The sequence below is a fragment of the Aptenodytes patagonicus genome, chromosome 4 (genome assembly GCF_965638725.1).
Source record: "Aptenodytes patagonicus chromosome 4, bAptPat1.pri.cur, whole genome shotgun sequence".
NCBI lineage: Eukaryota > Metazoa > Chordata > Aves > Sphenisciformes > Spheniscidae > Aptenodytes > Aptenodytes patagonicus.
The window spans coordinates 2770652-2794678 of NC_134952.1; the positions used below are offsets into that span (position 1 = coordinate 2770652).

The window sequence follows — 24027 nt, forward strand, 5'->3', positions numbered from 1 at the left end:
CCGACACTAAACACCAACCAAACCACTAATTCCACCCGTGCTAATAAGAAGCGTAAACCCCAACTGCAATATAAAGCAAAGCCTGTGTTAAAGTATGACAGACGTAACACACCCCACGTTCACCCACGATACTTTCTTACACATTTACAGTCCGAATAAATGCAAGAACAAAATCCTGCCCGTAATGTTGGTCTCACCAAACGTCTCACCGGGCTCCAAAACAGAGCATCCAACTTTGCTACGTTTTGGGTATTTGCAGATTGCAGAGGTTCGATACCTTGGTGGGAACTCAGAGAGGGCTCTACCGCCTTTTCAAGCTCGTAAATTGAAATGTTTTGAGGGTGTAGAGCAAAGCCTGGAAACGCGTAGGGTCCTCTTGCCTGAGTAAAGTCAAGACGGCTTTTTGAGTTTGTTTGTCTGCAAGGGGAAAGGTTGACTCACATTTAGGAGTCTACACGGTGACTACGGTGAAGACCCTCTTTCCTACTGCAAGAGGAGGCAGAGACCAGCAGTGACCATTGCACCACCCTGATGATGCCTCTGAGCACAACAGGCAGAATGTTGTGCTCTGAGCCACGGCAGAAATGACCCAGCAAGACAAGAATCCAGATAGTAAAGTATCATGAAAACTACTTATAAAGAATACATTTAACTCCACATACATTTGTATTTTCTTTTCCAAGTTTGTCCAATAGTTCAGTGCTTTTAAAATCAGGGATTTTCCTCCATTTCATTAATCAGTAATTGACTACTCTCTTGCCACATCTGGTGATAGACCAGCTTTCCAAGGAAGCTCAAGATGATGAAAATAACCTAATAAAATATATTTTTAGGGTCTTTTTTTTTTGAGAAGGCAAGTTAGAACCTGAATTCCAACTCAACCGCTACATTTCAGCAGAACAAAAAAACGCCTGTGCTGAGTGCTCTCAAATAAGAGTCATGCCCCTTCCAACTCTGCACCAACAGAGACCTTATTATCCTTTGGGGGAGGAAGTCGGATTTTTTCCACTTAGCTGCGTTCCCAGGTAGTTCTTAAATAAGATTTCCCTTCCCCCTGTGTTTAAAGGGATACTTTAACACAACAAGTTAATGCCTTGGCCGTGTGCTGCTCCATACTGCCATCGTTGTGTACTGAACCCTAAAATAGAGCGATGAGCGGCCAGCCACCGGCGAGCGCGATTTTATTTTAAGGAGAGGACAAATGCCAAGATGCCAAAATTAACAACGCTTCTTCCTACCTTAATTATCATAAGTAAATCATCCACCTGCATGTCATTAGGAGCCCATAAAGGTTCTTCCAGTGGTGCCCCCTGCAAACAAACCAAAAAACAAGCTTTTAAAACCAAAGAGTTAAAATTCACCAACGTCTTTGGAAAACGGTCTTTTTACTGCCGCCAGCAAGGTGATTCCAGTTCATTTTACCAATATCCAACATGCAGCTTTTCATTATTGCTCAAGCTAGAGACACACTTGAAAAGATGAAAATAAATTTTAAATACAGAAGGCAAAATCGTGGGAGTTTCCCGGGTTAAAAGTGCTTTTGGGCAGGGGCAGCAGCAGGTGATTACAGGTCAGCAGCAGCAGTTACAAATGAGGAGGAGACTCTGACGTTCCCAGCTTCGCTTGATACGTGCACTGCTGTTTGGGGTAAAGTAAAGTAAAATTTAGGAGGGTCCACAGCTAGAAGAAGTAGATAATTTTTATCGTAGCGAAGGCATCATGTTCGCCTTGGGCTCCTACGAGTGAGTATTTACCCAGACACAAGCGGTTGGGGCACTTGAAAAATGCGGTTCCGTGTATGTTCATTTATTCCCATCTCAACGAAAGAGGCCAGAAAGCCGCACGGCGGTCACCAGGACTTCTGATGGCCACGTGCCAGTGAGACAGCCACCAGCGGACTTCCCCAAGCCCAAACCTCTCTGGGTACAGACTTTGGCTGTAGGGTCAGGTGCAATCCTACGGGGAACAGGCCGAAGCTTGTCCCTGCGGTGTTCAGGTGACCTGCAGTGACGTTTGTGATGTTCTCACACCTCGGCACAAACCAGCCTCCCTCCCCACCAGCTCTCGGACGTGGTTCCTCACTCCATCAGCAAACCCGCACTGCAGGGGCTCACGGTTCACTCGCGAAGTCGAGACTGTTCCCGGCTGATCCCCTCTTTTACATGGCAAGCCAACTCGCTCCCACTCTCTCCGTCTCTGTTCTCCACCCCAAAATATTTTTTACCTCAATCAGCTTTGAGGCAGCAGCGGGCTCCTTGCAGGAGTTTGCAGAACCAACCCCTCCTTTCACTAATCCCATCTTCTGGGCTGGTGCTATAAAGTACAAAATTAGAGACCCGAGGCAGTTTTAGATTTAGAGTTGAATATATTTAATCAAATTAATATTTTTTTCCTATTGACATCTTTTCTCCCCAGCCTTGGGCAGGGTGCGACCCAGCCATCTGCTCTGTCGGTGCCAAGTAGCTGCGGAGCTCAGACATAATCCCTGGGTGATCTCCTCGCTGCTTTTCATCCTACTCAAGTGTTGACTCGAGCACTTGTTCAATTAGACAAGTCTCAGCACTTCAATCAGATGGGCGCACAAGGCTGATTTTCACCTCCACAGAGAAGAAAAAATCTGATTTAGTCGAGTGTGATAGAACCAGGAGCTTCAAAGCAACGAGACCTGGAGATCACGTCTGCTCTGAAGTCTGCCAGAATCGCTGCTTAACCCGAGCAGACCACCAGCAACCAGCAACTTCCATTTTAAAAGAAGCTGAGAGAGAGCAGATTAAAAAGACATTAGATCTGGCAGGGAGGAGAAGAGCTGGGTTACTTTCCCGATATTTCTTTTTTAAGGCAACCGGAGAACGGCTGAGGCGTCTGCTTTCTCTTGTCTCTGGCTCAAAGTGAGCAACCCACGGAGGTGCCGAACTCGCTGGTCCCCCCGCACCACCTGCATTTCCTTCCTTACGATCCAGCGTTTCCCAACACCTCCCAGCAACGCTGCTGTCCCGGGGCAGGGGTGTCTGGGGGCTGCAGGAATGCAGTCCAGCCCTCAGCCTGCCCTCTCCTCCCCGCGCAACGGGAATGAGGTCCCTTCATCCTTCAGTTAGCTAATACGCATTTAAAACAAAGGGGTAAATTTTACGGGACCAAATCAGGAAGCTGGCGTAAGCAACCGTACTGTCAATATTTTCATGGTCAATTTATTCCTTCATTCACAAAGCTGCCAGATTCAAAACGCAGCCTCGGACAGCGCTGAGAAGTGCAAGAAAAGTTGGAAGTCTTTGCATTCACCTCCAGCTTTAGAAAGCCTTGCTGGAACGAAGGACTCCCCTTCCCTGCCGTTATTAGCATCATCTCAGAGTTAAAAGGGAATCAGCAATGAAGCTGATTTTTTACAAAGCCTGGAGCAAGACACACGCAGCGCACGCTGACGGCTCCTTCCAGGATGAGGCCAACATCTTGCTGAAGGAAAAACGTACACTGGAAGGTAATGAAACAAAGCAAATGCAAAGGCAGAATGAAAACAGAAGAGCTTATAAAAGCTTATAAAAGTCAACGCAACATGTTTGAATGGGTTTTAGAGCAGGCTGAGTCTTCAGATGGCTGTAAAAACAGATCAGTACCAGAAGGAGAGAGTAATTCATGATGCATGACTTGCAGTGACTCATAAACCTCGCTCCTTTTGACAGGTAAGGAGCACGGTGCAGGCATGCACTCAAGTCGCTCGAGTATGCAAGAGTAGAAACACCTTATTTTATAAATACTTACAAGAATATCTTACATCCACACCTGTTCTTAGAAATTAAGAAATTACGGCCTGCGCGTAGAGGAAACACGATTGCCAAAGAACCAACGTACGACAGAACTGAAAGGAGGTGGCATGTCCCACATTCGGCTTATTCAGCCCCGGCCACACACAAGCCTTTCCACTCCTCTGCCGTGCCCTGACCCCACTGTGCCCCAACGTGCCAGCAATGTAATCCGCTTGCCAGATAATCCTCCAAAAACGCGGTGTCCTGAGGGTCCGGTGCAGTCAGCTGACTGCGGTAAGCCATGGCTGCAACCCACCGGCCTCGGGAACAGTATGATTACTATTTGTAATTATTATTTGTATATGTTAGTTGTATATGTTTGGATGAAAGCCATTTAACCGGGTAGATGTATACGCTGTTATAGCAGATCAACAGTAAGGAAGGCACGCTGGCTATAGGGAGGAGCTTCCATTCTCTACAGCCAAAATTCAGTTTTCCAAGTCCGGCAGCACTGGGAAACCCAACACTGGCCTGATCCAGGTGTTTCTGGACAATGCCGTAACATAAAGCTGCTTCAGAAGGAGCTTCAGTTATGAAAGAGACCCTGGGACTCACAGCCAAGTGTCTTGCAGTATGGTGCTGTGCCGAAAGATTAAAGACTCCTTTGCAAACCTTGCAAGCAAGGTGAAGGAGAAGGTCTACCTCTCGTATTTTAGAGTCACAAGACAAAGCAGTTTTATTGGTAAGAAGTCAGGTGAATTGGTTGTGTTTGTGTTTTTATTTATACCAAGAAATGGAAGATTAAGAGCTGCGTGTTTGCAAGCTCACCTGCAGGCTCCATCCCCTGCAGATGGACTGGTCCAAGGGATGGTCCATCAACCGGCAGAGCGCAAGTTAATGCCAGGAGAGAGTTCAGCCACGCTTATACCTCAACAAGTAACAGAGGCAGCTTATCTCGCAGAGCCTGGGAGCCCCAAAACTGCAGCTCGACTAGTGACTTCCCATCATCAAACAGGAAAATGCTGCGGATGGCGAGTTACGTGCTTGGGAGTGAGCAGCTCCTAGTAATTCAGCGGTGTCCCGACACCTCAGCTGAGCTCAGGGCCCTACCATGAGCTATAAAGAACTGCAGGATGTTCTCTCCCTGAAAGAGCAATTACACCTGCAAACAGCACCTACAAAAAGATGGACGGGACCATGAGAAAGGTGCCATTCCTTGGTGTTTCTTCTCTCCCAGAATAGCTCAAGCAGAAGGTCAGTGACCACGTTGGTAGGAGAGCCCAAACCCAATTCACAGCCTGGTACCCTGTTCTACCCACTACGTTAAAGCTGCTAAACCTCTGCAGCCAGGTTGTGCCACCCTCCGCAGCAAACAGGCATACTTAAAGTCATGGGAATGAATACTTTGGTGGACATGGTGGACCAGCAGGCATCCAGAACGAGAACTTCACTCAAGCTGCACATTTCTGCGCTGGATCATCCCGCTCGCTATGGAACAATTTTATGGCGCAACACCATTTCTTCTATAAAAACGAGGAACACAGGCTCACAAACTAAGAGGTCTCTTTTGGAAGAACCCCGCTGAGAACGTGCTTTGGGAACGGCCGCACTAGGTGGGACTTCAGGCAACGACAGCAGGTTTGTTAATCGAGAACGTTGATGGTATAAAACGTTACACACAAAAATGTTCAAGATCTGGGGTTGGCAAAGGTGGCCCACAGTTATAGGACTCCTCCATCTCTTATTAAAATAATTAAAATAAAAGTAAGGCAGGTATTAGTTGGCTAGACAGCCCCAAATCCCGCCGCCTGCGTAATCCACCCGAAAGCCAAATGTATCAAGGCAAATTAAAGCTGCCTTTAATCCATGCAAATCTCAGCACAGGAATCTTTTATTCTCTTACCTCCTGCCACGAGTTTAGTCCTGCCCCGCACCCCTTCGTGCTGCCAGAGCTGCGGGAGCAAAACAACACAAAGCTCCATGTTTCAGTAACACGGAGAAGAAATTTTAGACCTTTCACACATTTTGGGGTGGACGCAGCTTTACGCTTCCCCAGTTGGGTTGAGACCAAACCCCGTTCCACCCGCGCTTGGTTTAATGATCTGTATCGACACACATAAATTAGGGCAATTTGCGCATAAATTAGGCAGCGTCATTATGCTAATTGGGATGGTATGATTGTGCCGAGCGTGTTTGCAATCTGCCACAATCCTCTGGGACAGCGCTGCGAGTGAGCTGCTGCCATCTGAAAAGGCCGGTGCTCCGCTGGCATCCCGCTGCGGCAGGTACGGCCGCGCGTCGACCCAAAGCAACCCTAAATAACGGAGGAGAAGGGGCGAGGAGACCCGCTGGGATTTGCTTTGTCTGAAATGCTGGTTTCTCTTCTAAGCTATAATGCCACCCTCAAAAAATAACTCTACTCCCTAAACATCGCATCCTAACCTCACCCATGATGCCTGAAACAGGTCGATTTATAGATGGGGGCAGAGAGAGGCTGCTAGAAAAATAAACCACCACGGTGCAAACACCAAGGTGCACGTAAGACAAATAAAGAGCAGGAGACTCAAATCCCCTGCACTTTGCTTTATCAAACCTAACGCGAAGAAACAAGTCGTCCTCACAAAAACCAGCGCTGCTGCACTTTACCCCTTCCAATCCCCACCTGAATTGCAACAGAGGTCGGGATGCTCGCCGGGATCGGGGATGTATCATAGAGTATCCCTGATGATCCCTGCCCTAAAAGAAAAAAAAAACCCCCTAAATCTTACCAATTGAATGAACAAGGATAACGGAGGAACAAATAAACTGCAAAGCAACAGCTTCTCCTTTTCGAGATTCAGTTAAATAGCCGTACACACACCTAGTGTCGGTAATTATCAAGGTAGGCCTTCGGGGTCTCTTATCGAAACACGGATTTTTTTTTAGATATCCTACAGGTATCCTGCAGCCTGAGCCCCGAACGCCTGCAGGGCCGTGGTCGGTGTCCCTGTGCAGAGGACGGCGTTGCGGAGCTGCTGGTGATGCTCAGCTCCAGCTCTGTGGGCTGGGGGTGGGTCTGGTGTTGCACCGCACCTCCCTCCTCCTTATGGGTACCAGGGGATGCTCCTGAAGTCATTCAATTTTCCTACCACAACTGGTCACTAATTTAGCTGCCAAATGGGATCATTACGATGAAAAATCCTACCTGCGGGACCTGAGCTCTCTCCCTTCAGAGGGAATTCAAGCTCGGTATATTCTCCAGGATCCAGCCAGGAGTTTTTCCTCCCACAGACGTGCTGGCACTTTGCCTGGCTAAAAAACATACACCAGAAGAGCACCAAGCGCTAACCTACCGCTGAAAGCATTAAAAATATCAACTTTGGGCAAACCATATGGTAACACTCACTGCGCCACAGGTGAGAGCAAATACAATATGCTCTGTACAGCATGAAGAAAAAATAATCAATTTGCAGAGAATAACGGTGCTTAAATACCAAACCAGCCCAGGAACAGATGCCCAGGTGAAAGGTTTTTAATGCCTTCGACCTCAGCGTTCCTGCACTTTTGCATTTCTTTGCTGCTTCGACCTTATAAATATCAAGAGATGGTTTTTACAGCAGCACCCAGAAGCCGCCTGGCTGCAGCATGGGGACAAGCCATGCCCCGCAGACCTCCCGGGCTGAAAATATTACAAAATCCTGCGGAGGTACCTGGCGGATCGACGATCAAACCCACAAACCCTGTTTACAAGCAGGCACAGTGAGCACCCTAAACTCAACCCAAGCCAAAGGAAGCAGGGATAAAAACGAGGAAAGGGAAAACGAAGGCGAGAGGATGAAAATAGTAAAAGGGCAGGGGCACACGGGAATCAGGGGATGCTCCATAAGCAGTGAGAGCAGGGAGCAAAATTGAGCTGCCCCAGCTGCGGGGCCAAAGGAATTAGCAAGGCACGAAGCAGAAAAGCCCGCAGCCAGCTTCCTTCTGCTCTTCTGCAGCTCCCCTCGAGCACAAGTGGCTGGGTGGTGGCTTTCCCCCCCCCCATCTTTAAGCAGAACCCCCCCTAAGTAGTTTACAGTGAAAACAAACTCACCTCTCCCTTCCTAAGAAGCAACATGGATGCTGGCACGGGCCAGCATCAGTACCTTAGCGCCCAGTAATTCCCAAGCCCCTCTGAACACCGAATACCTTGTCACAACAGCAGCTTTAAAAACTCTTCTCTCCACCCTTCAGTGATAATTAGTTTAAGTCTATCACCGGCAGATCAGTTTTGGATTGCAACTAAGCCAAAGCTATAGGAAAAGATTTTGTCCAAAGACTCTCCATGCTAAACCAGTTCAAAAAAGGAAAATACAAAATACGAGCTGGCCGCACCCTCAGCTTGAACAGTTTCTGCTGCTGAGAAGGGAATGCAGCAAGATTTAAAGGACAAGTTCAATAAAGTTATTCTTCACTGCTTTATTTCCCCTTAAAGCATAAGACCAATTTGGTTTTGTTTCCATCACAAACAGCTTCTTTAATTGTTTCTGATGGGAGCACAACGTGGGGACCCGGCGTGCGAAGCTGCCCTGGCCCCTGCCAGCTCTGAGTCAACGGCACAAGGCGCTGATCTGCCTCGCTACGGCAATTCCTGTAATTCAAGTCTGGCAAACAATTCCTAGTCTGAAAATGGGACAGCATCCAATCGTTATCTCCTTGTAAAAAAGAATTAAAAAAATCCAGCCTATTTACTCTACCTGCCTATTTACCATACCGGCAGTACCACCACGCAGGCATGACAGCAACAAATGCCGGCAGTTCTTGCAGTTTTGCCTCTTGATGTTTCTCCTTTCATCCCAGCAAAAAGCATGTCAAAGCTAAACGAGCAATCAAGAGCAAAGAAAGCATCCGACTGCTACCCTGACAACTGAACAAGCCAGCAGGTTTCAGAAGGTAAAGCTTTCCGATGCTTCTAACCAAGGCAATGAATTGTACGGTTGGACTCGATGATGTTAAAGGTCCTTTCCAACCTAAATGATCCTATGATTCTAATATGCAGTCACCTTAATTTCGGTGCCGGTGCTTCCATACATCCTCACTAATGTTTCTAACCTCCATTCATCTGTACTAAACCACCCTAGGATTTCCATCCCCCTAAGTAATTTATTAAAGACCAAAAAAAAAATCAGTTTTCCTGTAGCGGCATTAATTGTGGACCTATTCCACCCCAGTGCAGACACCAAACCCTGACTAAACACATGAACCCAGCGTACTGCGCACAAACTTACGTGCAAGCGTTTTGTTTGAACGGTTTCGCTCACCGCGACACACCTGATAAGAGCCTGCAGCAACGACACACCCAGAGATAAACCAGACGGGTTCAAATCTTCAAAACCCAATTCCGCATCCTGAACGAGGCGGGAGGGGGGGAAACAAATACATACAGAAGACACGCCGTGTGTAACAAGACCATTTCCCTTGGCAAATCTTTCTGCTCTCCCTTCCTCGCCGTATCTGCGTGCGCACGTAGAAATCGCTCCCTCGCGTTTTCCGAGCTACCTTCTGGCTCCGCTCCCGTGGATGGGCTGCAGGGCTGATGCCCCAGTCCCGGCGCAGCAGCACGTCCAGGTGCACCCGGCAATCTTCTCCTGGTGCTTGCAAAATTTAGGTCTCACTGTTTCTTAAGAATACTGGAAGACGCAAAGATACAGGGCAAACCTGTTTGAAAAGAGGCATCCTTTACAAACTGAAGTGATATAGTCGGGGAAAAAAAGAAACCCAGGCATGCAGAGGTGACCACCGACCCCAAGAGCCACGTCCCGGCCAGATGCACAACTATATGCGAGAGGCGTTCATTAGCGATGATTTGATAGTCAAATAGTGGCATATGGGCCAACAAGGATATAAGTAGATACGTAAACAAGTTGTGACCCTACCTGAACAAATCTTGGGAGGGCACATCAGTCTTCCCGAGCTCCGTGCCAGGGACGCTAGAGCTGCTGAATGCATCGTGCACAGGGCAACGCGCAGCCCAGTCGCCGAGGTCTCATTTCTAACCCAGCAAAACATTTGCAACCTTTTTATTCCTCTTCCTCTTTTGACTTCCTTAATGAATAAACATACTTACGAAGGAGGGACCCCCCCCCCCCCCGCATTCGCACGACTCAGTCATCCCCTGCGCAGCCCGGGTTTGCTAGGAGCAGCTCGGAAGGGGCAACGAGACATGAGATTTTTAGCAGCGCAACGGGGAGATGAGCTGCCACGGGGCAGATGGCGTGGCAGAACCACGCACGCTACTACGAGGGCAATTTCTGCCGGTGGCTCGGGGCTGGCTCCGTTTTCAGGAAGGTGTGCTAATCCGAGCCACTCGTTGAACAGGGCTGTTGGGATATACAACTTGTTTGCAGGAGGCTTGGCCGTATCCTATACGTTTTGGGAGCGAATGAACACAGCAAACTGGCATTTGCGCTTCTCATCCCTAGATTTCCCAAATGTTTTGGAAAAAAAAATCCCACATCCCCAGCAGGCTGTTTCTTGCCAGCTCTTGAATTCAGGAATTTCTGTGTCTAATGAAGGGGATACGTGGGCTACTCCTTACCCACAGGCCAGCCCCATACGGCAAACGCAGCCACGCGCCTTGTTGCCCCCACCTGCTCTGCTCACCGATGCAAATCACCACGATGGAAACCTCCTCGTTCCTGCCAGGAGAGGCTTCAGTTTCGTGACCCACGCATTGGGTTTTCCTCCCCATCGTTTCACCAAACCCCAGCCCAAAGACTGCCAAGTCACCGGGCAGAGCTTTAGCTGCTCGAAGGCAACCAGGAGCTATTTTTAAGGCAGATCCATGCGATGCAGCTTGCGTGATGGGAGTCAAGCGGTGGTTTTGGCTGCGATTTCCGTGCACGCAGGCGGCGGAGCTGGGGCAGGGACACCGAGCGACCCTTCAGGAAGCAACCCAAGAAAGAAGCTCCAGCCAGATTTCTAAAAATGGTTATAGCATCAGACAGCGATAGGATGTTCTTCATTCCTCCGCACAGATGGATTTCTGAGCTTTGGATATAAATACAACATCGTTGTAGCTGGGATATTGTGCTTTTCTCCCCCAGGTCGCAAGTTCAGAGCAACAGCAAGTCACGCTGCTCAAAAAGCAACAGCTCCTTTATGACCGTCATTAACACTTGTATTCCCCAGCACCTTTTTTGTTGGGCTCAGGGTCAATGCAACAGCCCTGGCCCCTCTTTGAGGGCCGGTGGTCTGCATCGTGAGATCTGTTATCAGTTACCAGGACACCCCGTTACACACCTCTGCAGCACGCCGACCTGGTCCCGCTCCGGTTGAACGTCAAACAAACCCTCAGCAGACCTGACAGTGCAGAATAAGGCTTTTAACGCAAGCGAAAACTGAACAGGGAGGAAAAAAATTAAGCCACAGCAGCAGAGAGTAAAGGAAAAAGGGTTTTCACTTCTGGCACTGGCACTGCACCACTTCAGTGCGTTCATGGAAGACTTTCACCTCCAGGCTTGACTATCGGGCTCTGATTTTAGATTCGCTGTCAAAATAAAGTTTGCGAATAAATCCACTCAATTTTATATGGAACAAGGAACTATCAACATTTTTTTTTTTGCTTACATTTATTTATAAATGGCTTGAAACAACACACGCCCACATATAATAGGGGTTGCCCTAGCAGTAACTCCAAAAAGGCAAGGGGCCAACCCTTTGCACGCTGCAAACACAGCCTTTTATTTCTTGTGGATCGCTCAGCGCTTTGCACCGAAGAATAACGTTGGCTCCGTTGTAGCTTTTAGGCTGGATAAAATTCAGAGTTTTGACACACACCCCCCTCAAACACCACTGAAGCCCACGGTGACTCAGCGGACCTAAGGATCGGGAGACTTACAAGCACAAAATCTTTACCCGCATCACGTTTAAAAGCATTAAACATCTCGTTAAGGGTGCTATTACATTACAAAGGGGCTACAGGGCAAGTTTCTGGAGACAGCCAGAAACTCCAGGCAGCCCTGGAGGAGCCATCTCCTGGTCTGTACCACCCAAATTCCCCCAAACAGTCAAAGACCCCAGACCCAAACCTTTTTCTGCAAGAGTTTTGCTAGAGCTGTTGATGTTCCCGCTGGGGGGATACAGTGGACGGCAGGACAAAACCTGCGGGACTCATCACGCCGGTAGCAGGATCCCTGCAACGCTGCACGAGGAGTCCTACCATGGGAATTTTGTAACCTTTGGACGTATTGGAGATGGAAACTGGAGCCAGAAGTCATGGATGAGACCTCCTCATGGATGGAAAATCTTTGACCGAGCTGCCGTGCCAGATGTTGCGTGCAGCTGTGGGGCTTTGCTTTAATCCATCACGGTGATCTCCTGCAGTCTTCAGACGACTGAACGCAAGAGGGCTTGGCTTTCTTCAGGGGTTTCTGTTTTGTTTCATTAGGGGAGACCCTGCTCCAGCAGTAAAATAAGCCATTTGGTTCTCTGGAAGTCCTCTCCGTACCACCATACGTTTTGTTTAAAAATACAAAATGCTGCTTTAAATGGTTGGGTTTGGTTTTTTATTTAAAACCACACATTTTCAGTTCAAATTTGCTCAGGTCCTTCACCCAAGCGAAAGCAAGCCTCCAACCAGGACTGCCTCCCCACACAGATACCGCGTTCCTACCTTAGCTACCACGATTTGTTTGATACAATTCATCACCTAAGCTTTAAAAGAAAAAATTAGCAGTGAAGGTGCCAAGCAGTCAGCCCCCCCCCAACGCCCTCGGCATCAGTATTGCAAACTCTGAAACCCCGGTGCAGACAAATTTGAAAGTCTCTAAGTTGTAAATACGATGACTGGCAGCAGCTACATCTTCTAGCGCTGGATCAGATATGGCTTTAGGCAGCCAGCGCGGCTCCCAGCACCGCACCCACCGGGCTGGGACGCCCTGCGGTCATCACCAGAAGGAAATCCTACCTGTAGAAAGCCAACTCGAAGGCTCCTGCCCCATCCTCCAGACAAACCCGTGGAGGGAGGGCGTGCGGAGAGCACGAGGGTGGCATTAAATAGCTGATTTGCATGGAAGAGGTTTCTCTGGCAGGGCTAAATGTGGTTTTTTTCCCCCATAGGTCATGCTCCTTGCTGCATTAGGCACCAAGGAAGTGAAACCTGTTTCTGCAGATCATACGATGGCCAGGCACTTGGCGCCTGAGACGATCTTCCAGGCTTGGCAGCAGGAGGCACTGGGGCAAGAGCAGGAGCTTGGCTTTGCCTCTAAGCCCAAGTGTGGCCAAGGCACAGCCTCACCACCACATCTGATGGAGACCCTTGAGCAGTGAAACTTATCCTGGCTGCCGCAGGGTCCAGGACAACGTCAGGAGACCCTGCGTGTTGATGGGTCCAGCCTACCAGGAGCATCAGCTGCAACAGGCATTAATAAGACAGGCTACAATGAGACATCCAAATCTAACTCTCGAGGTACATAGCTGCTATTTCCCAAATCCCAGACTTCCCACAAGCCTAAGGAAAAACAAAGAAATCCATCTACCACCTCCTAGGGAAGGTACGTGCTCCAGCAGCATTAACAAAACCAAATTGTTTTACCCTAATCTATCCCAGTTTTTCTTTCCATCCTAAACCTTGTCTATTCAAATGAAGGTTTTGCTGCAGAAGCTTTCACCGGTGGCAAAATAATAATCTACGAAGCAAGCGTACACATGGGGTTTGACTCTGCATACATGTAAATCAACAGCAAAGCTTCCAGCATTTCCCTTCTCTACCTCCGATACTTGAAGCATTAGCAGATTTTTTTTTTTATTTTGCTTCTAATAAATGAGATAATGATTTTCAGGGACTTTCTCCCTGATTTGAACAGCTGTTTCTCCAATGTTGTTGATATACGCAATAAACTGGAAGCTCTCTCTACATATGCTGTTTATTCTGGTTGAATTTAGTCAGGAAACTGCCGTACTTTGTAGCATGTAAGTGCCAGCAAAAACTGAGAACAAGAAAACAGAATTCAAGTGCCAAGATGTTACAGATATTGTATAGCCGACCTCAAAGACGCAGAGGAACTCCTGGGCTGAATAAGGGTAAGAACTGTGCTCAGAGGGAGATCCCCACTTCCACTCAGGACGGGGAAGCTCCAGGAAGGCAGGTGGGGAGGAAAGGACCTCCTGGAGCTGCGCAGAAATACTCTGGATTATCCCAAATGACACATGGCAGCTGTAAAAGCTTTCCAGAGGAGTAAGAAGGCGATGCACACACACACATTCAAAGCTGTTCTTGTCTTCTAAGGCTGCATCATTTAAATAGGAGAGCGACGGTGGCTCGGAAACCCTGCACGCTCCTAAAGAGTTAAAATGTAGTTATGGAGACTGGCACGATTAAAATTCTGGTAGAGTATATTTAAATTGCAGGGAAAGCTGAGCTTGTCCAACTGGATAGTCAGACTGCAAGTTCCCCCAAATAGGGCTTTGATTTTCCAAACACAACACCCGAAATCCTCTTCTGCTTTTATAAAACACATGTGGAATCATGCTCCCTATTGCACAACACGGCTTGAGGAATAATTCCAGGTATATAGATATAAACCGGAGGTCATCGCTCTGGATGGGCTGAGAATTTCACCGGCACCAGAGAAGGAAGACGAGCCTGGTCCCTGGTGGCAATGCTGCCTTGAGAGCTACCCACAGTGGTAGCTACCTACCGATGCAAGGTCACGGGTGGTTTCGCTCAAGCACAGCACTCGATGACAAAGATATACGAGCAAATATCTGAGAAAAACACTAAAAGCACGCAGCTTTTGTGGTCGATACAACCAAACCCAGGATTCATTTATTGGGTACTTTGTTCTCCTCTTCCAGCCAGTACTTTCGGGCTGCGAGGTCAGCCTGATTTCAGGAGTCAGCTCGGAGACGGGAAGTTGTCCACGCATTTTGTCTCCACGCAGCCTGTTTACAAGGAGGTCAGCTCACCTTCGAGGGCTTCTTCCAAATGTCTAATTTTCATAAAGGTGTTCTCAGTTCACTGAGCCTTCTCTGAAATATATTGCTGCCCAAAAGCCACCTCTTATTATTTCTGTATCCTTGCATTTCCCCCACGCTGCTCTAACACTTGCAATAATCGCCACTGCTTCGACGCCTTTTCTTTTCTCAAGTCCACTGCTTTTGCCAGCCTTACTTTAAAATATGCTGCCAGGGTGAAATAAAACCTGAATGCGTTTTGCTTATCCTGCGACAGGCAGGTCAGCACTGGGAGGGGAGATGCCCCCGCAGCGAAAGGCATCCTCTGTGCAGAAGTCACCACGTGCTTCACCGGTGCAACAGGATTAACATCTAAATACACCGTACGCAGGAGCTCCCAGTTAATACTCCTGGAGGGGACTACACGCTGCCGCGTCCCTTCTCCACTAAGCAAGGCTGCAGTTTAAAGCTGGCTTTATCAGACCAGCGTGTATGGGATCCAGGAGCTCCCAGATTTGGGTTATTTTCATTAGGAAAATAATCTGAGCTCTGCCGCAGATCAGAGCACTGAGACATGGGGCGCTTGAAGCCACCCTGCCCTTCGCTACCTCTGCCTAAACTATCCCCTCTGATGCTGGCATTTTTATTTTGCTACGCCTACTGCCACACCTCAGACAAGCAGAAATGATTGTGTAAAAATGATTGCACGTGGTGCACGTCTGTACATCAACAGACCAAGCGGTGCAGTCACCACTCCAGAGCTGACGCAGGAGCGATCTTGCAGCTTTATCCCACGCGTTCGTTTTAAAAGCATTGTTGATTGACAGGGGCCAGTTCAATGGACTCACAGGAAGGCAAGGGCAGGAACGGGCTGAGAACAAGGCTGCTGCTTCAACTCCCGACAGCAGAAAGCAGCAAACACCAACCATGAGCTGCTTTTGTTTTACATCTCAAAAAAAAAAAAAAAAATCCACCATCGCTGGCTCCAGGACTAACAACTGCCTGCGCAAGCGGCAGGGCTAAAAACCAAACTGCATCTTTGCTAAAAACCAGACTTCATGGGGTTTCAATCCTGCAAAGAGGCTTTTTAAAAGAAAATAAAGGTAAGAACATTTCAACCCAAAGCAAATGCCAGAAGCAACAGGCTCCTCTGGATGCCGTTGGAGGTCAAAGGACTATTAAGCATCTAAAAACTCAGTAGGTGACGTTAAGGGACGTTAAGGGATGCTGTACGAGTGTGGGCTGGGAAGATCTCAGCCGTACCCCAATACCACCTCCTCGGGGCACGTCCTCACCACCCTGTTGGGTTTCCAAGCCTCGGCGGTGCTCTCGGAGAGGAAAGGCAAGCGGCCCCGCCGGCGGAGCCTCGCCGAGCCGGGCTGTGCAGTAACCAGTAGCAACTGTGCCTAATCCAGCCCGGAGACAAAACTGCCGGGGCTCATTCATACCCACGTCACGTGCTGAGCAGAGTCTCTGCAGGGCCACCACTACTGCATTTTTTTAACTTTTTTTTTCAGTTTAAGCTTAGTTTTAGAACAGGTGGTTTGGTTTTTTTTAAATAAGCATATTTAAATCAGTTTTTACAAAGATGCAATTTTAATAGATGAGGTTGGGGTCAGCTTCAGTCTAAAGGATGCACAAAAGCTTTTTCCTCTGCATATTCACTGTACAAAATACATTTATTCCAATGCTTTATTTCCATAGCATTAGAGAATGAAGCTGCTCTAATGCTGACATTCTTGATTTTTTGAAAGAATAGAAAAATCGCGTCAAAGAGAAAAGGATGAAAGCAGCAGTCGCTCTGCCCCGTATCAGCACCGAAAAGCTAATTGCCAAAACGATGCTGGTACCCCATCACCCATTAGGTGCGTTGAAATCAATGAATGTCAAGACTGGAAGCAAAAAATCTTAGAAATAGATATTTTCTACTGAAGTTTCAGAAGAGGCGAGTCACCAGACACGTGGGCTAATGACCTGGGATGACATTTCAGTGAATTGCTAACCCAGGTTTTTGGTAGCTTCTTCAACAAATTTTTATTTTTAATTTTAATTCTAATTTAGCTGATTCTAAGTTGAGCAAGCCAAAGATCAAATGAAGACAGAAAAGCTTTTCCCCCCTGCTTTTGATCTATGAATACAATGGAGGTGGGATGGACCCAGGTGCACATGGAAAGACAAGGAAAAACTTGAGGTATGTGGTAGCTGCACAAATACACATTTATTTGTCCCTTTTTCTCCCTGGGCACACTCAGCTACCAGCACCAGGCGAGAAAGGGGGCTTAGCAGCTTTCCACCATCTCCAAGGAGGTCAGGCAGAAGAGAGAGCCAGGCTCTTCACAGGACCACACGGTAGGAGGACACGAGACAACGGGCCGAAGACGAAACGAGAGACGTTCAAACTGCAGGGAGAAGCTTTTCCACCGTGAGGTCAGTCAAGCAGGTTGCCCAGAGAGGTTGTGCAATCTCCACCCCTGGGGGTTTTCAAGACCCAACTGGATAAAGCCCTGAGCAGCCTGGTCCAGGCTCACAGCTGACCCTGCTTGGAGCAGGAGGTTGGACTGGAGGCCTCCTGAGGCCTCACCTAACCACCTGAACCACTCTATGAACCTGTCTCCCCATCGGCAATTAAAGCTTGTGCCGCAAAGCCACCCTATTGTGCTACAAACACAACAAAAATCTGGATGACGGAATTATTTTATTCTGTATAAAAATGGGTATACAACAGAGGTCCCAACACCTCGTTTAAGAGACATCCCAGCGCCACGATGTTGAAAACCTTCTAGATAACAACCTGAAGTCCCCCCTTTCGATGTCACCCCTTTCCTGAGATCCCCCTCCATGCTACAGCACTTCCCCCCCAGCGCTGTGCATGCAAACAGCCTGCCGCCTCCCCGGCCAGCCCGGGGAGATGTCATTCTTCTTGCAAAAAAAGAAAAAAAAAAAAAAAAAAAAATCCCCTCGATTATTTATGCCGCTCTTTGAACAACACCAGCTATTGTCAGAGAGTATTTTACAGCTCTGAATGTCACATTGAGAGTCTGGTCATGCCAGTAGGAAAGCCTGCCGCTACCACGTCCCAGCATAAAATGCTTTATTCAAGGCGCCCGGAGTCCAGCGCCGGGCAAAACCTAAAAGGAAGCCGGTGGGTGTGACAGCCACGCTTTGTACAATGATATGAAAAGAAGCAGGCAAGGGTGCTTGATTTTTTGGGGGGTGTAAGGTAGAAAAACTACAGGGAGCATCGTGCAGAGCCAGGTGAGGCTAAGCACCCGAAAACTTTGGCTCAATATTGCTCCAGAGGAATTGCATGGACAAGCGTGGGGGCGAGCAGAGCTGGAGACCTTCCCAGCAGAGCCCAGGGAGAAAGCAAGGAGGGAGCTTTCGCTGTCGAGAAAACGGGGCTGGCTCAGCGGACAAGAAACCCGTTTCCTGCCTGATTGCGACTGTGTGAAGGGAAACAGGGCTCTGGAGGCAACCGTGCAAACAAAGCGCAGCTACCTTCAACTCCCACCAGACAGGAGCAAGAGCTTGGGAGCGCCCCCAAACCACCGAGCCGCTACAAGTTTAAAAAAAAAAAAAAAAAAAGTTAAAAAAAAGCAACAGGCCCTTTTCCACGGTGTGTTACGTTACAAAGCAAAACTGGACGGGTTGCAATCTTCCTCTGCCGCACCCCGAATGCCAGGTTTCAGGTTACTTCACCCGACGTACCTGCAAGAATTTTCTCTGAAGCGCGTTATTTCTACTGTCTCCGGTAACACCTAGCTCTTACAGCCAGCCTTTAATCTGCAGATCTTCGAAACGTCCTGCAAAGAAAGCAAGTGTCATTTCCTTCCCCCTCCCACACCCCCGTACGCCGACGAGGAAGTTATAACCCAAGTGAAATAATAAATATCGCCCAGCGAAAAGGGAACGCAGTTAGCAATAGGAAAGCCAGCGTCCCCGTGTTACTCTCAACTACAGGATCCATCCTTCCAGCCTCTGACTCAGGAAACAGCTTTTCATCGCCGGGTATCAAAGCTCCTCCCAATTTTGGCATCTCCACCTCTTCTGCCTGCAGAACTAGTTTAAGCGCTGAGGGTCTGGGGTTTTTTTTAACCAATTCGTGGGTGTTTGCACCGTACCCAGCATCGACGCTCACAGCTTTTCCAGCCGCTGTTGCGCATCTCACGGATCTGTTTACCATCAGCAAACATCCAAGCAGTAATCCTGGATTTATCGCTTTGGCTTCCTGATAACTCCCCCACGGCTGTTCCCTCAAAGCCCAGAAATCCAGTTTATCACCCTTTGCAAGGGAACCTCCGGGCATTTTGTGAGCTGTAGCATTTTATCTCCCTCGCGATCTCAATTCACTGTGAAAATATTAGGTGAAACCCATTAGAAGCTTTCTTGATATGGGTGCATAGACTCTACCACTACTTCTGCCCACACAATTTTCTCTAGCATCCAAAAAAAAGCAAAGGTAAGCTTTTTTTTTTTCAAAATACAACCCTACGCTGCTCGGTGCCGCTGTTCCCGTTATCTTTGAGGTCCCCGTAAATTTTTCCAGTGACACCACCATGCCGCTGCATAAATCTCTTGATTTATGCAAAACTTGATTCCTTTTCCACTCATTTCATGAGCAAAGGGTTTCTCTTTTCCTTTAGCTGTAGCCTAACGATTAACTGTGTAACGACTGGAAACCCCACGCTGCCAAAAGACCCGTGCATTGCAGTCCTGAAGCAGTTCTCTGCTAAACGCTGCACAAAAGCCTTCAGACTTCAGAGGATGCGAATGTCTAAGGGCATCAGGAGTACAGACAGCTTTGAGATACGTGATATCACCACTGAGAACAAAGAGAGCTACATGCAAGCATCACTGTCAGAACTTGCTTTTTTTAAGTTACTGCCTTTTATTCTCAATTTTAAACAGCAGCAGCAGGGAGAGGGACTTCCACCCTGCATCCCGCAGCTCTTGCCTACTGCACACTGCGCATCTCCTTTCACGTAGTCCATTTATTCCTCATTTACAGTGGTGTGGTGGAAGGCAGCCTGGGCTGAATCCATTAATTCAGGTCACACCCCGAAGCCAAGAATCGTAGGGTTGTGCCTTGATGTTGAAACAGCGGCATTTTGGGAGAAGTGATTAGTCTACCCACCCAAAAAATAAAATTATTTCCATGGGGCCCCATGCTGTCTGAAAGCTTGGGTGCTGCTACACTCAAACCGACACCAGAGCACGGGTGACAGGCAACCCTGAAGGCACGTGTCGAAGCACTGGGGCAGGGGGTCCGTCCTCGTTGGGATGGTCTGCAGAGCCCTGGACAGGCCGCCCCTGAGTGCTTCCATCCAACCCATGTCCCAGGGAGGAAAAACTGCTTTCTTCTGCTTTTCCCCATGTGTAGCTCTGAGCAGAGCTAGATAGGTGCTCCCAACGGGAGTGAAGATGGGGCTGAGGGCACGCAGAGATGGCTGGGATGCCTAACGAGAAGCGTGGCCAGCAGGTCGAGGGAGGAGATTCTGCCCCTCTACTCTGCTCTGCTGAGACCCCACCTGCAGCACTGCGTCCAGCTCTGGAGCCCTCAGCATAAGAAAGACACGGACCTGTTGGAGCGGGTCCAGAGGAGGGACACGAAAATGATCAGGGGGATGGAACAGCTCTGCTATGGAGAAAGGCTGAGGGAGTTGGGGTTGTTCAGGCTGGAGAAGAGAAGGCTTCGGGGAGACCTTCTTGCAGCCTGTCAGTACTTAAAGGGGGCTTATAAAAAAGATGGGGACAGACTTTTTAATAGGGCCTACTGTGACAGGACAAGGGGCGACGGTTTTAGACTGCAAGAGGGTAGGTTAGATTAGACATAAGGAACCAATGTTTTACATTGAGACACTGGCCCAGGTTGCCCAGAGGGGTGGTGGCTGCCCCATCCCTGGAAGTGTTCAAGGTGAGGTTGGACGGGGCTCTGAGCGACCTGATCTAGTGGAAGGTGTCCCTGCCCACAGCAGGGGGGTTGGGCTAGATGATCTTTGAAGGTCCCTTCCAACCCAAACCATGCCATGATTCTGTGACTGGAGCCACATCACCTCCATGCCCAGGACAAACAGAAACAGCAGCAGCAGCCATGGCCGCAGCCCCAAGACCACCCTGACCTCCGGTGTTGATAACCCTTTATCTCAAGCGCCTTTTGACACATTTGACCCTGCTCACAAGTTGTCCTCTCCTGACTGAAAGGTGGCCAGAGCAAGCCAGAGGCAGCAGTGAAGAGCTTAATATTAAGCTTCACTTAATAGTGAAGAGCTCCCAGCTTCCTTCCAGGCACTCAGGCTGGAGACATAAAAAGGATTTAAAGCAGATGACAGTGTTTTTAAAAGATGAGCCATTCCTCGTGAAATCGTAATGGGTTTGTATTTTTAAGCCATGTGGTATTCAGCCTTCCCCAAACAGCTCTAGATGACACAGAAAACACAAGGAAGCCTGTGCCTCTTTGGGGGCATGGTGCGATACTTTTCCTCATAAAAATATTACTATCAAGCTAATGTAATACTGATCAAGAGATAACTTTCTTTTCTCCCACTCAATCCTTCCCCATTGCCACTGGGGTTCATGTTGGCTTATGTTATTTTCACGCAGGCAGAAAGTAATTATCGGAAAGCAATCATGGGGCTACATCTTTTAAATTTAGTAACATATTCATGAAAAATCTAATTTTTTCACTTTTTTCATGTCCAGCTGCTACATGCACTGAGCCTACGACTCCACCACACAGTGGCTGAGATACCTTCTCCACCACAGTCTGAAACCCAGACATCAGACCTTCCTGAAATCAGCACCGCTTGAAAGCCGAGGTCAATAACTACCATCTTCAGAACAGAATTCTACAAGAACAAAGCTTTTTGGGTAAACAAAAACTGCATCTTCTTCGGAGATCGAATAACCTTTCATACAAGCTTCATTCTCTTAGGGAAACCATCCAGGTAATACGCAGCTTGCTGCTTTTATAAGAGATTGACGGATTAGAAGCCAACACAGAAGACCACCTGTTGAAACTATCACTAATCACTGGGTTTGGACCGCAAGTTTCTCCCCACTCTGAAAATGAAAAATCAACCTACCAGATTCAGTAAAGTAAAACAGACATTATAATACATGCAGGAAAATTTCAGTGTAAACATTTTAAAGTTGTGTTAAATGACAAACAAGCAGGCTTACTGCTGAATCGAGGTATGCGCATGTGGTGACCATCATCATCAGACCATGATGTGCCCATCATGGGGATATTTTTTTGAAAGAGAAACTGAAGTTCAACTCCTGTAGGTAGTTTAAATTTAAGACAGGAGGGTTTCTAGGGTAAAAAGAAAAAGCTACAATTTTAAAATAGTCAACGTACAAAATTGAGTTGGGTGAAGGTTGCATTCACCAGTCTAAATGAAGCCATAAAACCTTCGTTCTTATCTTTCCTTGGGCTTGCTCTGCCGCTGCACATCACGTGTCCTGCTGAGAAGCTATTTCAACCCAGCTCTCTCCACAAGCCTCATAAAAGGATTTCATCACAACAAATGCCAAGGCAAAGAGAAAGAATGACTTAAAAATCCAAATAAAGCTCCTTTTTTTTTTTTACCATGTAATTGAGAATAACAAACATATCTGTGGTTTACAGAGGAGGCAATAAATTAAAGCTACAGTCACAAATCAGACCAAAAAAAGATACTTAAGTCATTCAATCCACCACCCCAGGACGGCTGCGGCCCCATGGGATGCTTCTCAGTTTTGTGAAAGACTTGGAGTCCTGAACTGAGGAAGTACAACACGAAGAGCACTCTCAGAAGTTTTTTTTCTTATAAAATTAAGCCAGCCCTCTGGTGCTTCCTGAGCACAGCCTCTTCGGTCTGGCTGCAGGAAAAGCAAATGGTCTTTAGCAAATAAGCTTTTTATTTGTGAACTGAGCACATCATTAAAAAAAAAAAAAAAAAAAGAAGTTTGATCCTTGGCAAAATGGTTGCATGTGTTTCTTCTGCAACTGCCCGAAGAAGATGGCTGCGACATTTCAGTTTACAGAGAAAGAAACTGGCACTTAATACCTTTTTAACCTTAAAGTGGTGCAAAAAGATGCATTTCAACCCGTTAAGAAGCTGAGGACCCCAGCAACCTAACTTCCCCTCCGATAAAGGCTACAGCAGAATGGTCCCATGAGATCCACCAGCAGGAGCCCAGTCCTGATCCTGGACATAGCAGTAATTCTCCTCACCTTCTGCTACTCTCACCAGACACTGCAGAATTTAAAAAAAAAAAAAAAAAAGTCAATCTCCTATTTTTTTTTCAGATTTCATTGAGCTGTACCCCTCAGCCAATACTCAGAATGCATGGGGTGCCTATTCCCCTAACTTTGGTGAGCAAAAGTATTTTAGGAGTGGTCACTAAACAAAACAAGTTGATGGGGTTTGGGTGTTGTGGTGGGTTTTTTTTTAATTTTCTGTTATTTTTTGATAGTTTGAGTTTGGTATTTTGTACAAAACCTGTAGCCAGACACATCCTGACTCATGGAAGTTAGCGGGGAAGAAAAAAGCCCTATAACCACATACCCATAGACTCTGCACTAGTTTCGACTGCATTTCCAGAATACATTTCAGAAAAGAGAAATTCAGGGTGAAATAAAGTCATTATGTCAGAGGTGAGTTTCTCTGAAGAAGCACATCGTAAATAGTTCCTGTGCCTCAGCTGAAGTTCGGCTGGGTGGAAGTCCACACAGAGAGACACCCCTCCGAGCGCAGGGTTTGGTTTCAGAGCAAGTCCATCCGTTAAGACCCTCAGGACTTTCCAACGTGGTATAAGCAGGAGAAAACGCCGAAGCTTAAGTGAACAAGCTTTTCAGCGGGTAAATGCAAGACTTGGCCATCTCAGCTGATTTAGGCTGTGCTGTAGCCATCTCCCTACACCACAGATGTGACAGCAGTACAATAGCATGAATAATTTTTGTTACTCACTCCCTACTGAACGACAGCATTCAGAGTCTAAATTAAGCACACGAAAACGATTAACATTACCATTAACCTCAGCCCCACCCTAATTGCACTACATAAAAGCATACGTAACAATTACAAAGATAACATTGTGTGTCATAAATATCACACACAGGAATACAGCAGTCACAGCATTTGTTTCCTGACCCGGGAAAGCTGCTATAATTGTAGCGTATTGTGCTCATGGAGGATTTAGATTTGGAAGTTAGTTGCCAACAGCCCTTGTTTGCTATAATTTCCCATCAGGCTCTTAAAACTCTTCGGCTTCCAAATCAACACCGTGTCGACGCGCTGTTCCGAGTTCTGCACCGTGCGGTTCAGCAGGAATTTCATGTTCTCCGTGGAAACAAATCAAGATCATCCCGGGGATATACAAGCTAGATGTGGAG

General features: G+C 47.6%; 1 protein-coding gene across 3 annotated transcripts in view; it reads right to left on the bottom strand.

The window, feature by feature from the left end:
• The window catches only part of PTPRA (protein tyrosine phosphatase receptor type A), a 133174-nt gene that overhangs the window by 70970 nt on the left and 38177 nt on the right, over nt 1–24027 (bottom strand). For 2 of the 3 annotated variants that reach the window (XM_076335669.1, XM_076335668.1), the window contains one exon: nt 1239–1310. The exons of the other annotated variant lie outside the window; for it this stretch is intronic. In XM_076335669.1, the coding sequence (XP_076191784.1) occupies nt 1239–1310 (72 nt within the window). The remainder of the gene's footprint in view (nt 1–1238; nt 1311–24027) is intronic. 3 annotated transcript variants of the gene reach the window in all.